Genomic DNA, 15,506 nt, shown 5'->3' on the forward strand with positions numbered 1-15,506 from the left:
GCGGATGCGACGTCACTTTTGTCGCAGCAAACGACCCGTATAGGAGCATTCGACGTGTCGTCTCTGCATTTCCCCGTTTGCTGGTAGTTAATTAATTAATTTGCTTGGTCCACGCCCTGGGCGAGAGCTGACGTCATAGCTCCCGATAAATACGAAACTATGCGACAGACCCGTACACTGTTGCAATGTCAAAAGGGAAGGCAACGGCAGAAGATTTACCCCCGCCGCCAGTTCATTCCGAAGCTCAGGTTAGAATGCCCTCGTTTCGATTTCGTAGCAAACGTCGTCTCTCGTTTCGCAGACGCTCGGCTTGCGTCTAGCCAAGATACGCGAGCATCGAATTGGGGTTCTATGGCACACTCTCGACGGATCGAACAAGACGCTTTTTCTTCTGCACGGCGCCGGCGGACGAGCGGGCCAGTATCGACAACAGGCGAAAGTCTTCTGCGACCGGTACCGTAAGAATTAGTAAAATCCAATTAGAGCTAATTTGATACAGCATGAACGTCGTCGCTTTCGACTTTCTCGGCCACGGCATTAGCGAAAAAGTGGAATCGGCCGAATTGTACAGCGCGAGAGAGGTATGCTAAAATGATATTATATACAATACAATAGTCCTCACTTACCCTACTCTCGAGACCAATGCATATTGAATTATATTTACAGTAGTACTGGCTAACGTTACGGAGTAATTTTTTTTCTGTTGCTAGCATTTTGAGACTCTGAAGGCCGTCTATCAGAAGTACAAGACGGCAATCAACTACATTGGCGCTCACTGCTACGGCTCTATTCACATGCTGCATCTACTCGCCTGGCTCAAACAACAAAAACGTCTCCATGAAGTGAAAAAGGTAATCTTCATCTCATCCGGCGCCGATCCTCCTTCCATACCATCATTGGCGTTGAAAATGCCAAACTTCTTGCTGGGTAACAGAGAAAAGTAATGAAAACTTCCAGACTCCCTATAATTCTCGATGTGTAGAGTGGCTGCGTCCTCTGGCACGCGACTCGTCCAACGCTCAGATATTCTCACCGAAAGCTCCAGCCGATCTAATCCAGCACGAAAACGCCATAACGTCCGGAAACCCCATGTCCATGATGAAGCAAATCGGCCAGGACATTCTCGCCGGCGCGTGGACCCACGGCATCGAAGCGGGTGTCTCCGTATTTAATCCGACGAAAGGCCAAGTCAGTTATCTGCCCGAGGTTCTAGTGCTTCACGGTAAGTTGGACAAGACCGTGACGCCGGAGAGTATGAGGAAGTTGGTGGCGGGCTTGTTCTCGCGCCGCGCGACGTATCGCGTTTGCGAAATCGAGGACGCGGGGCACTTGGTGATGCTTGAGGCATCGAAGCAGTTCAATGCGATACTGGCGACGTTTCTTTATCATTGAAAGAGAGAAGGCGGCTGCGTCTACTGTAGAATTTCTTTTGTGTACTGAATTCGAAAACGAATTATATGCAGAGTTTCGTCTGCTTGCAGAGTGACGATTTTGGAGGGTCGAACGGTTAAAACGAGCTAAAAACGCCGAATTCTTTCTAAATGAAAGAAGAGGTACTGTAATTGGAATTCTTGAATTGTTTTAGAATGAGAGAAGGAGAATAGGTATTGCGCAAAAAAGGAGAAAGATTTCAGAAAGCCCGAGGCCTTTGTTGAGGCCCCTGTCTTTCAAGAAAGTAAGAAAGGTACAAACGTCATACATATGTATTATTTGGCAGGTTGAAGCAGAAGCGGTTTGTCTGAAATGATAAGCATACTATACATGTAAGCGGAAGATCGTCACGTCTTTCAAGAAAGTAATATATGTATATACGTATATACGTATGTATTTGGTATTGAACAGGTTTAATTGCCTGAAATGATAACAATAAACACACCGTGAAGGGCGCAAGCGGAAGAGCGTCACGGCGCAGGTCTTCGTCTTTAGCGCGCACACAGTCTGCGCATCTCACTTCACCGGATCATGTCTACGACCATGAAAACAACCGCAACGGTGGGCCTCTTTCTGGACGTCGTGGCACTAGTTCTCGGCATCTCCGGCGTTGCCACGAGTTGGTGGGGCGAGACGTCCACCGCCGGCGGCAACGAGAAAGAACGCATTAGTCTTTGGGAAAGGTGCTACAAATGGTCGCTGTCTTACTACGTCATCTGCTACGCTGTGGAAAAGCGTAAGACTCCGAATAGTAATTGTAGCAAACTTTCGATCGCGGGGCCCCGTGCGGACGGCCCGTAACTGTCCGAAAGTCCGAATTCAATCTTAGTCTACTGGCACATTTCGAGCCCCATGCTCCGCTGTTCCTTTAGCCGCGCGGCCATACGAATTCTCCCGCACTTTTTCCGCGTTCCTCAAAGACTTCTATCCGATCCGGTCGTGACGTATTTGGGTGTTACCCCGCACCTTTCTCACATTACAGCTTGGCTCATTGCCGTTCGGGCCTGTGCAATCATCTCGTTCGTGTTTTCAATTGCTTCACTGGTTTGCGGGGCAATGACGTTGAGAGCGATTAGCATTGGAATAATCTAAAAAAAGCACCGTGTCCGCTGCAATTTGCATCGTTCAAGGTATAAGTTTGTATTGGCTCACGTTTGAGATGAACGCACTGGCAGGAGGGGAGCAATTCTTCGACCAGCGGCGTTCGTTACTCCTACGGCCTCTGTTGGGCGGCAGTCGTTCTCAACTTGATTGCCGCTGGTTGCTTTTTTGCAGTAAGGTTTCAAAGCAATACTCAGGCCCAAAGTGTGATGCCTCAACCTGTCAGCCTGAAATCTCCGGTGTGAAAGGCGCAGTCCGCGGCTTTTCAGAACAGAAATCAGCTGAATTGTGGTGTACACACACGTGTGTTGTCTGTTTGTCTTGCTGTTGGCAAAATATAGCAGCTTGCTCGTCGAATAAAACGCGTCTCTGCCTCTGGACGCACGGGGATTTGAATGCAGATGCGGCGAAGAAGAGTTGCTGTTATAAAGTAAACAAATTCTGTCCGTTATTGCGTTCTTTGTGCAGGAAAGCGGTTGTCGTGCACTCCTTTGCGTTTACAGTGCAAGACTGCAAATTCTATTACACAATCGGGACCCTTGATGACAAGGAAGTAAGAGCTACACTAGGTTTTCACCAGGACCTGGCAACGCGGAAAAGAAGAGGAAGCGGCATATAATTACAATTAATTAACGTGCAAGCGGAAAAACGTCAATAAGGTACTCTTATATTTTTCGCGCAGTCGCTGTCATCTCATTTCTCCAGACGCGCGTTCTCGTCGATCATGTCTACAGCCACGAAAATAACCGCAACAGTGGGCCTCGTTCTGATCGTCGTGGCATTACTTCTCGGCATCGTTGGCGTTGCCACGAATTCGTGGGCCGAAGCGCGGACCGAATTCGAAGCGCGGACCGAAGCGTTCACTGCCACCGCGCGCTATGGTCTTTGGCAAGTGTGCGTCAAATCGTCAGTCTTACGGCTCAACATCTGCGTCCTTCTCGCACTAACTTGTGAGACTCCGAAACTGGGTCCTAGCTGGTTCCCATGCACTGTCATGCACGTTTTTGGCTCCGCGAAGTTTTCCCTTCGTGCCGCGTATACGTCCAGCTCATACTCTCATGCACGCGTGGTCTTAGTTGTACTGCATGGGTAACAAATTTTCGTCTCCTTCCCTCGATTTCCGCGTTCTTTTCTCTCCGTTTTTCTTCCGCATCCGTGTGCAGGACGGATCATTCATTTGACGAGCACTGATCTGCATGATTAATTGCGTCAAACTCAGCAATGCACTTTTTTTACAGCGTGGTTAAAGGCCGTTCAAGCCTGCGCGATCATCTCGTTCTTGTTTTCAATTGCTTCACTTGTTTGCGGAGCAATCACGTTGAGAGGGCTTAGCATTGGAAAATCGACGTCAATTTAAAAAGTACCGCAGCCGCTGCAATTTGCGTCGTTCAAGGTGTCGTACAGTACATACCTATAAGTTAGTAAGCTTATGGTTCAGATAAAAATAACGCCGGCTTTCCTACAGCATTTGTATTTGCTATTGGGCTGGTTATTTTTGTGACAAAATGGCCTGAACTTCTGGACCAAAGCAGCTTCACGAGAGTGATCAAGTCAGTCCTCTACTCCTATTTCCTCTGTTGGGCGGCAGTCGCTATCAACTTGATTGCCGCTGGTTGCTTCTTTGCAGTCAGGATTAAGAGCAACATTCAGGACCGAAACGTGATGCCGCAATCTGTCAGCATGAGATATCCGGCGTAAAAGGCGCAGTACACGCGGCTTTTTCAGAACAGAAATCGTCTAAATGTATGCACATGTGTTTGTCTGTTTTTCTTGAAGTCTGTATGCTGTGTGTGTGCTAACCGGTACATCCCTGCCGGTAGTCCTGCCGGTACATTTCTGAATCTGTTAGCGCGCGCTATAGCAGTTTTCTTTCCTGTTGCTTGTCGAATAAGAAGAATAAACGCGTCTTTGCCTCTCGGCGTACGAGGATTTGAATGCGAATGCGGCGAAGAAGAGTTGCTTTCAGAAAAGAAACGAATGCTGCCGTCAAAACGTCGTTCTACGCATGGAGACGGATTGTCATCGACTCCTCCTTTCGCTTCAAGCTAATCGGACGGTGCCAGACTCCATTATTTGGCTCAAATTTACACGATGTTACAGCGTAACTGGCGCGACGCTTTAGCCAGTGAAACACGAAAGGAGAAAGCCAGAAAGCTCAGTGAGACCACATCCGTGTTGAGACATTTTGATATTGGCAGGCCCTGGTGCAAACCCTTCACTAAGACGCTCTATATATAGATGGTGGTACAATTTACTCCCTGAGAGACAGAGACTATTTTCGTCACATGAAAAACATTGAAGAGGAGTGGTATGTACTATATATATATACAGTGGGCCTGCAAGCGGAAAAACGTCAAGGTTTTCATCTGTTTTGTTTATTTTTAGCGCACACTCGCTATCATCTCACTTCTCCGGACGCGCGTTCGCATTGACCATGTCTACAACGATGAAAATAATAGCTGCAACAGCGGGCCTCGTTCTGGTCGTCGTGGCATTAGTTCTCGGCATCGTCGGCGTCGCCACGAATTCGTGGGCCGAGGCGTCCGCCGGCGAGATAAAATTTCATCTCGATCTTTGGAAAATGTGCGTCAAACTGCCACAGCTTGACGCTTTCAACTGCAGCGCTATTGCGTCGACGTGTAAGATTACTTCGGATCCGGGTCCCGGGTCGCGGCTTCTTTTTCACCGGAACCAAAGAAGAACAGGAGTACTGTAGTGGCAAATTTTGAACTTCCTTATCCCGCTGTTCTTTGTTTTACGTATGCTCGCAGTGTTCTAGTAGTAGTATATGCATGGCCAATCTTCGTTTCCTTTCTTCTGCATCCGTGACCGGGAACCATCTGTTGACCAGTTGACGCGCTGCATGACGCAGCACTAACGTGATTTCGTTGTTACTTTTTTACAGCTTGGCTCATTGCCGTTCGGGCCTTCGTGAACATCTCGTTCGTGTTTTCAATTGCTTCGCTCGTCTGCGGGGGAATTACGTTGAGAGCGATTCGCGTTGGAATCGAGGACGTCAATAATAAGAGCGCCGCGTCCTGTGCTATTTGCGTCGTTCAAGGTGTCATGTATAAGTAAGCCCACAGAGATGAAAATAATGCCGGGTTTTTCTGCAGCAATTGCATTTGCTATTGGTTTGATTATTTTTGTGGGAAACTGGTCTGAACGTGTGGGCGCACTCAATCTGCCGAGGCGCGCGGAAGTGACCAGCGTCCGTTTCTCCTACGTATACATCCTCTGTTGGACGGCAGTCATTCTCAACTTGATTGCCGCCGGTTGCTTCTTTGCGGTAAGGACTGAAAACGATATTCGTTACGACCAGGACCGAAACGTGACGCCGAAACCCGTCAGCCTGAAATCTCCGGTGTGAAAGCGCAGTTGGCGGCTTTTCACAACAGAAATCCGCTGAATGGCGCGTTTGTCTGTTTTTGTATCGCTGTTGGCGCAAATAGCAGCCTGCTTTCGAAATTAGAAACGAAAACTGCCGTCAAAATGTCGTCTGTGAATGAAGACGGATTGTCACGAGTCGATGTCATCACTAATTTACTCCGTGACCAATGCGTAGCATCTAGGAGAAGTATAGATGCCAAGTCATAGACTCCTCCTTTACCTTAATTCAAGGTGACGCGATACAAAATTAATAGCAGGCCAGCGCTGCCCCGATTTACGTATAGCTTTCTGAATCTCTTTCTCATTTTACACGACATATGTACCTTACATTCCTAAAGTCCTCTGATGGCATTGTCTAGTAAGTACATGTACACGATACTACTAATATTGATCAAGTAGTATCTAGCCTGGATTGAGGTTTTGGCCAAACAGTCATCAAGATGAAAAGTACAGCAACGCAAGCAAAATGATAAGCACAGTTAATACTGTATAACTCTGTGGGCTTGACCAGATTCACTACGTAGGTTCTCGGCTTTCTTAGCGTGCACTCGCTATATCACATCAGGCTCCAGAAGTCGATCATGTTATCAACGATGAAGCATTCAGCATCAGCGGGTCTCATTCTGATTATAGGGGCATTACTTGTCGGCGCAACTGGCGTTGCGACGGACTATTGGGCTTTCGGCTTCTACGGCGTCGGGGTAGACCTTCCGGTTGGTCTTTGGAAAGTGTGCCTAAAAGGGTCTTTTGACTGCGTCGCTATTGAGCAACTCGAAATAGAGTGTACGTCAGACTCCGAACGAATAGAATTTTGGTAAACGTCTGCCGTCGTGGTGGCTCCCCATATACATCCTTCTTTCCTCCCGTTCCCTTTCCGCGTTCCTTATTTTTCTGGAAGTTCCGCACATCAAGTGTACCGCAACGTGATTACTTGAGTTAATTAATAGTGGCGTCAAGGTGCTTTTTTTAGATTCAGTACGAGCTTGGTTCATTGCCGTTCGGACCTTCGCCATCGTCTTCTTGGTGCTTTCAATTGTTTCACTGGCCTACGCGGGAGCCACGATCAGAGCGATTACCCTTGGCATCGACGCCAAGATAAATAGAAACGCAACCGTTGCATCGGGACTTTGTGTTTTTCAAGGTATGCATGCGCTCTCAGTTGATGCGATGATAATAAACGTTTTTTCCCTAGCATTAGTTTTTGCTTTTGGTTTGATTACTTTTGCGGCAATGTATTCGTCAAAACTGCAACTCCTTTTCCCTAATGCCGACCTGAACCTCGGTTACTCCTACTTCCTCTGTTGGGTGGCAGCCGCTAAAGACCTGATAGCTGCCGGTTTATTTTTATGGGTTTGGATTTCAAACAAAGGTCGTTACGATCAGGACAGGAATATGGTGTCGGTCGACTTTGAACGGATGCCGGAACCTGCTTCCGAGTCAAGTTCAGTGTAAACATACCAAAGAGTCTGCGCTTTCCAACAGACAATGATGTTCGTCGTGTGCTTGTTTGTCTGCTGTATTTTCGAAGCCTCGAAATCGCGAGCCTCGATTTCAGTTACCAACGCATTTTATTGCCGAATCGCGCGAAACGTACGTTTCACGCTTGTCTCTGCCTTTCATGTTGATCAATTCGTTCAGAGAACCATTCAACAGATCGCAGGCTAAGCGAGAATCAAATCTGAGCAAATACGCGACGACGCGGCCACGTACACGACCAAGTTGCGCGCATTTTATTTCGTACAGCGATTCTACAGTACATGTACTCGTGCAGAATCTAACGTGTCTATTGTATTTTTCGAGTCTTCTTTTCGTCGTCGTTCGTTCTTCCGGGCCTTTTTGCACGTCTTCGTCGATGGTTTTTCTTCGGTTGTCTTCGTCTTCGTCGATCGTTCGTTTGTTCGTTCTTCTATCTTCGTTTACCTTCACGACCTAAAAATCAAATTCCTATTAGTCACTGTCAAATTATCGTTGTACGTACCTTTTCTGAATGCGTCCGTATTAGCGTTACCCGAGCTACACCACGGGGAGGTTCGGACGCTTCGTAGCTCAGGGCAGCCACCGCAAAGCAATGGCCACCCGTTCCAAAAAGTTTCGGGCGAGTTTTGACCTCATAGGCCACCTCAACCAGTATCCGCCTGGACGAGTAGTCGGCCCCTAATACCGAGTCCCCCGGCGCGACGATACCTGACCGCATTGGTAAGCACGAAGCTAAGAACCAGGGCTTCTGAGGTGGAGAGCGGCTGACTACCGTTTGTAGGAGTCGACAGGAAAGGACGTGCAATGCCCAGATCGAATTCTCCTGAGCCAGATCATCCGCAATCTAATCGTGCCAGTTGGTGAGATAAGTGCCGGCAACCAGACCGCTTGCGACACCCCCTCCGAGCCGTTACCCACTCTGCCTAACGCAGGTCGTGCTCGTTTGGCAACAATAAGACATGTAGGCGATCTTTCTGCTCAGTGCGTGAACCGAGGCCGAAGCCCCCCATCGCCCTGCTTAGAGGCTCCGGCACGGGATTAATCCGTGGGCCACGCTGATCCGACGATCCAGACTGTCCTTTTGCCGATACTCCCGAGCCAGTCCGTCAAGGATGAGACGCAGATTGCTCCACGCCGCACCCACCCTAGGCCGCAACTGAAGGAGAATCGGTGTGCACTTCCCTTTTGAACCGTGTAGCTCCGCCCAGCGCGCTCATTGGTCCATTGAGGTCACGTTGGGTTCATTTAGCGCTCTGGTTGGTTCCTTTCGAATAGGTGCGAATTTTCAATACCGTTTGACTATCGATTGCATCATGATCATGGTCAGCAATTCTATTCTTGGCAATGATGATGCAAGATTTCTCGCCTCAAGGTCAAGATGGCGTACGATGCCTCGTGGTCGCGTTTCTTCTTCTTCGCAGTTTCGTCTTACGTTTCCCTGTACATTATCGTCGATTGGCTTTTTCGCGGGCTTGTCGAACGGCCCGGACATCGGGAAAACGAACACGTGATCGAAGAGAGCGTGGCGTAGATCGTAGACGAAGAAAACGGCCGATTTCGGCGACGACGACGACGCGGAAGCCAACAACGATGCAAATTACGGCGTCGGTGAGCGTATGGGCGATCGGGTGCTCGTTTTTCGCAATGAAAAAGGCGATCCGTCCACCCGGACGTCGCCGATCACTTTCGCTTCTTTTTTTTTGCAGTGATCTGCCACTACGAAGCGCTTCTCAATCGATAATTCACGCTCAAATTCGAAGAAATCGTGCGAATATTGGAACAGGTACGCGTTGGGGCCCCCCGAATCAATTGGCGCATTTTCTTTGCGAATTTTGACTCGCACTAACCGTTTGACCGCGCGAGGTTGTTATATTAGCATCTTAGAGTAGATAGAGCGCGTTTCGTTGGAAATCCGCGAGGTCAAGATTTTTAGCATCCCTGAACTATAGCACACGGTTTTTGGTCACCTCTCCGATTCTCGATATTTTCTTATGAAACGGTGGGGATCGGTTGCCTGTTTGACTCTGTGGTACCAAATTGACCTCACGTCTTCAATTTTGGCTAATATTGGGCATTTTTCGTAGTTTGTTTATATCAGCATGTGTATCCGTTCCCTCCTCCACAATGTTTCTACAGGTAGAGATCGTAGCTTTTGATTAGACTCTGATTTTACTTTGGTTTCAGTTCGCTTCTCGTCGTGACGCGTCGACGAATCTGATGAAGCAGATGAAGAAAGAAGAAGATGTAGACGAAGGCATCACCCTGGGGACTTGGGTTAAAGTCTCCCTCCATGTGGGCTGGAGGTTAATATGCGCCACCCTCCCTGGCGGTCGGAGGTTAATCCGCCGACCCCCTGTGGACTTGGGTAAAGTCTGCTGTGGGGACTGCAGTCTCAGTCCCACCGCTTGGCCCGGAGGTCAAGCGGCAGCGCAGGACGACGACGACGGGAAAATGGGGACGAAGAGACAAGAATTTTTAATTTGATTTTATTTATCCGGGATATTACAGATAAAAATTTGGTTATAACTCCGCCTACTTTCATGAACGCTCACATGCAACGACGATGGACGCTCGCGCACCCGTGGGGCACGCAGCTGGGGCACGCGCGCGCTCGTAGTCTTCGACGACGCGTGAGCGCACTACAGCGGCAAACGAGGACGCGCGCTCCCATGGACGGTCCCTAGGCTAATTTATCACTCCTGTCTCCATAAACTGGAGATCAAGAGACATGCAATCACATGCAAAAAATTTTCATGCAAAAAAACTTCATGCAATAATGCAAAAAAATCTTTTCCTCTTCTTCATCCTTTATTTCACCTGCAATGTCATGTCAGTGAAAAGAAAACGATACTATGACTGAAACACTTACCGTATCTTTCAAAATTGACGCTTCAGCTTAATTAGAATTTATATTAGATTTGTAGTCTAAAAAGAAAAATAATTAATAATAAAATAAAATAAAAACCTGCAAAATTCAAAATAGAAATCTGCAAATAAAATAAAAACCTATGGGGAAAAACCTGTAAACAAAATAAAAACCTGTGGGAAAAACCTGTAAACAAAATAAAAATAAAATAAAAACCTAATAAACTACCCTGAAAAGAAAAGCAGGCACGTAATTTTGTAATTAAATAACCTAGATTACCTCATACATCCATTGACCTCCAAAGTGTTGTCCCGCTACACTCCCTGCAACGTACACAATAGGGCATCATGCGCTGCAACACCACCAGCCCTCACTCGCGAACCCCAACCCGCCCTCGATTAGACTTTTGGAAACCAGACCTAATGGTTAGACTGTCGGAAATTTTCTATGCCCACGAGCGCGGGCAGTGGCATCGCAGGCACTCCGCGCCGTGTACGTTGCAGAAAGCCCCGCCCCCTAAGTGCCTACACCAATGCGGCCCCAATGGGTAACCTGATCGTCGTGGTGGCCACGTGGCATTCTTCTTCGAAAAAGAGAAGAAGGGAATGAAATGAAACGAAATGCGAGTGCGCGCGATGAGGGATCGCCGGAATGCGGGCGGATTACGCGCGTCATCACGCCCGCGATACGCGTCGCGTCGCGGTCGGAGAGCAAAAGCAGCCACGCCGCGCATTACACCGACGCTCGACGCGCCAAGACGAACACGAAACGCGAGGCGCGGGCGAAGCTGAAGGGGAAACGTAGGATAAATATTTCACTGCGCTTACCAATTTGCGCCGATCCGAGCTGCGTGCGCTTCACAGCAGCGATGAAGACGTTGAGATCGATGATCGTGCGGCGACTCGGCGAAGCTTCGGTCCACCGGAGACAAAGAGAACTTCAGTTAGACTAAAGAACTAACCCGGACCACTAACACCTCGCCGACCAATGAGAAGAGCTCGCATGCTCACGTGAGAAAACGACCAGACTAAATAGAGTTCCAAGCACGTGTTAGATTTACACACTACTGGAAAGTGTCTCTTCTTTTCTCGCTGAATCTTTTTTCTGTCGAGGGGCAAACGCATACAGTGATCGTATCTACATAAATTTACCTTATCTGGTTTGATACTACCAGGCGATTCGAGCTCTATAGTTACAGGACCGTCGTTTTGAATGTGAACTTGCGTGTGTACGCCCTAAAAGCCCCATCTAATATCGACACGTGCCAAACACACAACCCAACACTGTACCTGCCCTCAATGGACGTGCAAACGTCATGTGGACCTGCCAACGTCACGGCGCATGTTCTCAGCTTTATTATTTTAGCGTATGCTCACTTCTTCGGACACCACGTTTTCGTCGATCATGTCTACAACCATGATAATAACCGCAACAGTGGGCTTTGTTCTAGTCGTCGTGGCATTAGTTCTCTGCATCGGCGGCATTGTCACGAATTCCTGGGTTGGGGCTTCTACCAGCGAGCAGGAAGTTCGCATTGGTCTTTGGAAAATTTGCAGCAAAATGTTACCGTCTGATCATTTTACCTGCTACGTTAGTGAGAATCCAAAGCGTAAGACACCGACTACTAGTAGCTATATACAGGTCCGAGCCCGCGGCATGCATGCACCCGCCGTTTTCAGTTTCCGAAGGTATTTGGGCAAACGCTGCATGGTCCCTGAAACGTGCGACAAACTGTCTGCATGGTAGTGTGCATGGTTTGACATGCTACGCTATTCCAAAGCGTAACGCACGTCATGCAAGCATGATCTAATAGTCGTCACTATTTTTTCGTTACAGCTTGGTTCACCGTCGTTAAGGCCTTCGCCTGCATCTCCATCTTGAATTCACTCTTTTCACTGGCTTACGGTGTAAAGACGCTGATAGCGATTAGATCGGGCATTAGCATTGGCATCAACGAAAAGAGCACCGTGTCCGCTTTACTTTGCGTTCTTCAAGGTATCATATATAGGCTCTCGATTGCGAGATGAAAATAACGTCGGCTTTCCTGCAGCATACATATTTGGTATTGGTTTGATTATTTTTTTGCTAAAGTGGGCAGAGTCACCGTTACTAGGTGACGACGACTCTGAACTGGCAAAACTGTATGATGTTTCGACTAGCGTCTGTTACTCCTACAGCCTCTGTTGGGCGGCAGTCGTTACCAGCTGGATTGCCGCTGGTTGGTTCTTTGCAGTAAGAATTAAAAATTTTTCTCGTTACGTTCAGGACAGAAGTACGACAACCACTGACTATGAGCAAATACCGGAACCTGCCAGTACCAGCCTAAATGATCCGGTGTCACAATGAAACCAGCTTTTCAGAACATACCAGGGAGAACCAGGGAGAACCAGGGGAGAACCTGGGGGGAGAACATAGAATCTGTTAGCGCACTCTAGCGGCTTCTTCTGTTTACATAATTCTCGTTGAGCTGTGTTTGTCCTTTGATGGCATCGTTCTAATTCCCTACGCCGAGACACGCATTTTATTCGTGCCCTTCCCGACACTACACTTCCCAGCGCCACCCGAGTCGTAGTGTAAACTGTAAACTAACTGAATGGTTCGTGACCTCAGGATGACCAACTACAATTTTTCAGGCACACAAAACAGACAACCTGACAAGTAAAATGAGAAAGAGGTTAATAATGGAAATCAAAGCTGGTTAATTAATCATTCGTAATTTGCTTTGGAAAATGTGGCTGCAACAGCGACGGGAGTTGCTGTCGCCTGGACGTCAAGTTATATGCAGCCGTAGTAAATAAGAATAGCCCCGCTGACGTTCATGGCTACAGCACAAGCAACAAGTCCGCCAAGTACGAAGATTACAGGTTCAAATACATCCATTGTTATTTGTATCCTAAGAAGACATGGTTTTTGCAGGGAATTTCCCCAATCCCTCTTTTTCATGCAGATTTGCAGAGCATAAGAAACTAAAGTTGAACGTGGGGACATTTGCAACACTTACAACTGTCTTTCTGTATTTACAGACCTAATTAACTCCTGGAATCTGCTGATTCAGATTGCTGCACAGGTCCAGCGCACAGTGCTTGTGAGGGCTTGCGGGGACTCGCGAGTCTGCGCGCGGCTTTTGTAGTCTGGACACTCACTGATATGTCAGAGAGGCGTGGCACGGTAAGTTAGTGTTATTCTATTTCACAGACACCACGAATTCCATTTCTTCAGTTAAAAAATTACATCATGTCAGTACTCACGCTGAGACTAGGTACGTAAAGCTTCCAATCGCTTCTGCATTTCCTGCTCCTCTTCTTCATCCGAGCTCTCAACAGCAGCAGCAGCTCCTTCTTCCCCATCCGAGAAGAGCGCACGTCAAGGAGGAGCGACCAATGAGAAAAACGACCAGATTAAAATAGAGTTCCAAATCACGTGTTCGATTTAATTAGCGCATTTTCTTTGCGAATTTTGACTCGAACCGTTTGACCGCGCGAGGTTAATTGTTATAACAACTACAGCTGATAGTATACTACTGACGACACGTCTAGTTCATAAACATAAATGCAACTATTTTTTCATTGCTATGTTCAGAGCCACTCCTCCAATAGTCATCGTCAGATCAATGATGCTGTACCCCATGAACATGCCAAGCGCAACGACCCCGCCGCCCACGACTGCAACTGCTCCAACGGCTAGTGCAACAGCAGTCACGGCTTCGGCATTTTTGCTCTCCATTCCTAGATAAATAAGTTCTTGAAAAGAGAACTCTCCCTGGGAGTGCGTCCCTGCTTGAGAACAATATAGGTGGGTGTGTTGATTTTCGGTTTCCTTTTGTAATCAGTAGTCGCGAGCAGGACCGACTTTAATTAAGACGCTGTACCGCGAGGTAACTAACAACTTGGTAGGCAGGGAGTCTAACGTTAGACAGTAGTTACAGTAGTACCCTAACGCGACTATTAGTTAGCAAGAGACTTCCTGCTAAAGTCAAACGCGGGGACATTTACAACACTTACTTTCTGTATTTACAGACCTAAGTAATTCTGCTGATTCTGATTGCTGCACAGGTCCAGGGCACAGTGCTTACGAGGGATTGCGGGGACTCGCGAGTCTGCGCGCGACTTCTGTCTTGACGCTCACGTGATATGCCGGAGAGGCGGTGACATGGTAAGTTGGCATATTTAGTGTTATTCTATTTCACAGACGTCACGAATTCCATTTCTTCAGTTAAAAAATTACACCATGTCAGTACTCACGCTGAGACTAGGTACGTAAAGCTTCCAATCGCTTCTGCATTTCCTGCTCCTCTTCTTCATCCGAGCTCTCAATAGCGGCAGCAGCTCCTTCTTCCCCCTACAAAAAATAATCATATTAAAACCCTCCCGGTATTAGGATCTTACAGCTGGATGTGCTTCTGGAGCCTCACTAGCCTTTCCCAATATTCCTAGCATACGTTTATGTATAGCAAAACTTCTAATTAGTCTACCCTTTTCATACCACTTGTGACTTCAAAAAGTATTTTATCGATTTCTGTATCTGCTGCCTCGTCCAGTCCCTCTTCATCAAGCACACTCTCAAACGTGTCGTCCATCATCTCTTCCATAATTCCAGCCTAGAAGAAAAACAGATAATAGTCGAACATTAAATTCGAGAGGTAGACTCGCTTTCATCATCTCCTTAGACATTTCCATCATCGTCTGTCGAATTTCAGGCACTTTCATGAGATTATTCATCGACTTCATGACGTCAGTACTCTTCTGCAGCGAACCAGACAATCGCACAGTGGCTAAAAATCACTGCACCATTACGGACAGAGTAAAACTTTGATTTTTTTTTACCCAGTTGATTCTGCATGCTCATCATCACCGAGTTGATCTGCGCTTTCGACGCGTACATCTTACTGACGGCGCGACGCGACTGGACGACCTCTTTCGCGAGAATACGGCACACGTCGTTTTGGCCCTTTTTCGCCGCGTCTTTCAGCGATCGTTTCACCTTGTCCTCTTCGCGTTGGATTCCTGAAGCGAAGGTAGCGAGTCAGAGCGCGACGCGCGTCGCGTCTTACCGCGAACTTGACGATCGATCGTTCGTTGCTCTTTCCGCAGCTTCGATCGCCATTCTTTCACCTTTGAAAAGCAGTCCGATTATTACAAAAAATTGAGAGACCCTATAGAGTGTGCTTGCCATTTCTTTGGGGTCTTTCTGCTCGGTTTTTCCAAACAGTCCCATGGCCTATGACGTCAGCGACTAAGCGCAC

General features: G+C 47.7%; 2 protein-coding genes and 4 long non-coding RNA genes across 8 annotated transcripts; 3 read left to right on the forward strand and 3 right to left on the reverse strand.

Moving 5' to 3' along the window:
- Positions 1-6: 6 nt before the first annotated feature.
- Positions 7-7,484, forward strand: LOC136184956 (protein ABHD8-like). 3 transcript variants are annotated; one of them, XM_065971976.1, is made up of 17 exons: positions 7-83; positions 140-248; positions 302-453; positions 500-581; positions 711-927; positions 983-2,167; positions 2,414-3,191; positions 3,238-3,482; positions 3,771-3,925; positions 3,998-4,690; positions 4,731-4,840; positions 4,918-5,171; positions 5,438-5,593; positions 5,649-6,280; positions 6,329-6,736; positions 6,893-7,063; positions 7,115-7,484. In XM_065971976.1, the coding sequence occupies exons 2-6, from the start codon at positions 186-188 to the stop codon at positions 1,390-1,392; spliced, it is 924 nt and encodes a 307-aa protein (XP_065828048.1). In that variant the 5' UTR covers positions 7-83; positions 140-185; the 3' UTR covers positions 1,393-2,167; positions 2,414-3,191; positions 3,238-3,482; positions 3,771-3,925; positions 3,998-4,690; positions 4,731-4,840; positions 4,918-5,171; positions 5,438-5,593; positions 5,649-6,280; positions 6,329-6,736; positions 6,893-7,063; positions 7,115-7,484. The 3 variants fall into 3 exon arrangements, with proteins under 3 accessions (XP_065828048.1, XP_065828047.1, XP_065828046.1); XM_065971975.1 differs by having other exon boundaries at positions 69-248; positions 3,998-4,840; XM_065971974.1 differs by lacking the exons at positions 7-83; positions 140-248; positions 302-453; ... (4 more) ...; positions 3,238-3,482; positions 3,771-3,925 and having other exon boundaries at positions 3,933-4,690; positions 4,771-4,840; positions 5,649-5,821; positions 5,884-6,280.
- Positions 7,485-7,637: 153 nt separating this feature from the next.
- LOC136184960 (uncharacterized) lies at positions 7,638-7,962 on the reverse strand. The gene is made up of 2 exons (XR_010669453.1): positions 7,901-7,962; positions 7,638-7,851 (listed from the first exon to the last, which is right to left on the reverse strand). It is a non-coding gene; the product is annotated as an uncharacterized lncRNA (long non-coding RNA).
- A 799-nt stretch (positions 7,963-8,761) lies between these two features.
- On the forward strand, positions 8,762-9,957 carry LOC136185553 (uncharacterized). The gene is made up of 3 exons (XR_010669569.1): positions 8,762-9,181; positions 9,483-9,534; positions 9,583-9,957. It is a non-coding gene; the product is annotated as an uncharacterized lncRNA (long non-coding RNA).
- A 2,762-nt stretch (positions 9,958-12,719) lies between these two features.
- LOC136184341 (uncharacterized) lies at positions 12,720-13,828 on the forward strand. Its single transcript, XR_010669343.1, has 5 exons — positions 12,720-12,844; positions 12,898-12,938; positions 13,009-13,128; positions 13,181-13,432; positions 13,484-13,828. It is a non-coding gene; the product is annotated as an uncharacterized lncRNA (long non-coding RNA).
- LOC136184342 (uncharacterized) lies at positions 12,866-13,379 on the reverse strand. Its single transcript, XR_010669344.1, has 2 exons — positions 13,290-13,379; positions 12,866-13,157 (listed from the first exon to the last, which is right to left on the reverse strand). It is a non-coding gene; the product is annotated as an uncharacterized lncRNA (long non-coding RNA).
- A 589-nt stretch (positions 13,829-14,417) lies between the features above and the next one.
- On the reverse strand, positions 14,418-15,502 carry LOC136184340 (charged multivesicular body protein 3-like). Its single transcript, XM_065971223.1, has 7 exons — positions 15,434-15,502; positions 15,315-15,375; positions 15,088-15,267; positions 14,914-15,035; positions 14,747-14,861; positions 14,650-14,693; positions 14,418-14,602 (listed from the first exon to the last, which is right to left on the reverse strand). Exons 1-7 carry the CDS (start codon positions 15,476-15,478, stop codon positions 14,513-14,515), a joined length of 657 nt encoding a protein of 218 aa, XP_065827295.1. The 5' UTR covers positions 15,479-15,502; the 3' UTR covers positions 14,418-14,512.
- Positions 15,503-15,506: the final 4 nt, after the last annotated feature.

This window comes from Oscarella lobularis, chromosome 3 (assembly GCF_947507565.1).
Source record: "Oscarella lobularis chromosome 3, ooOscLobu1.1, whole genome shotgun sequence".
Classification (NCBI taxonomy): Eukaryota; Metazoa; Porifera; class Homoscleromorpha; order Homosclerophorida; family Oscarellidae; genus Oscarella; species Oscarella lobularis.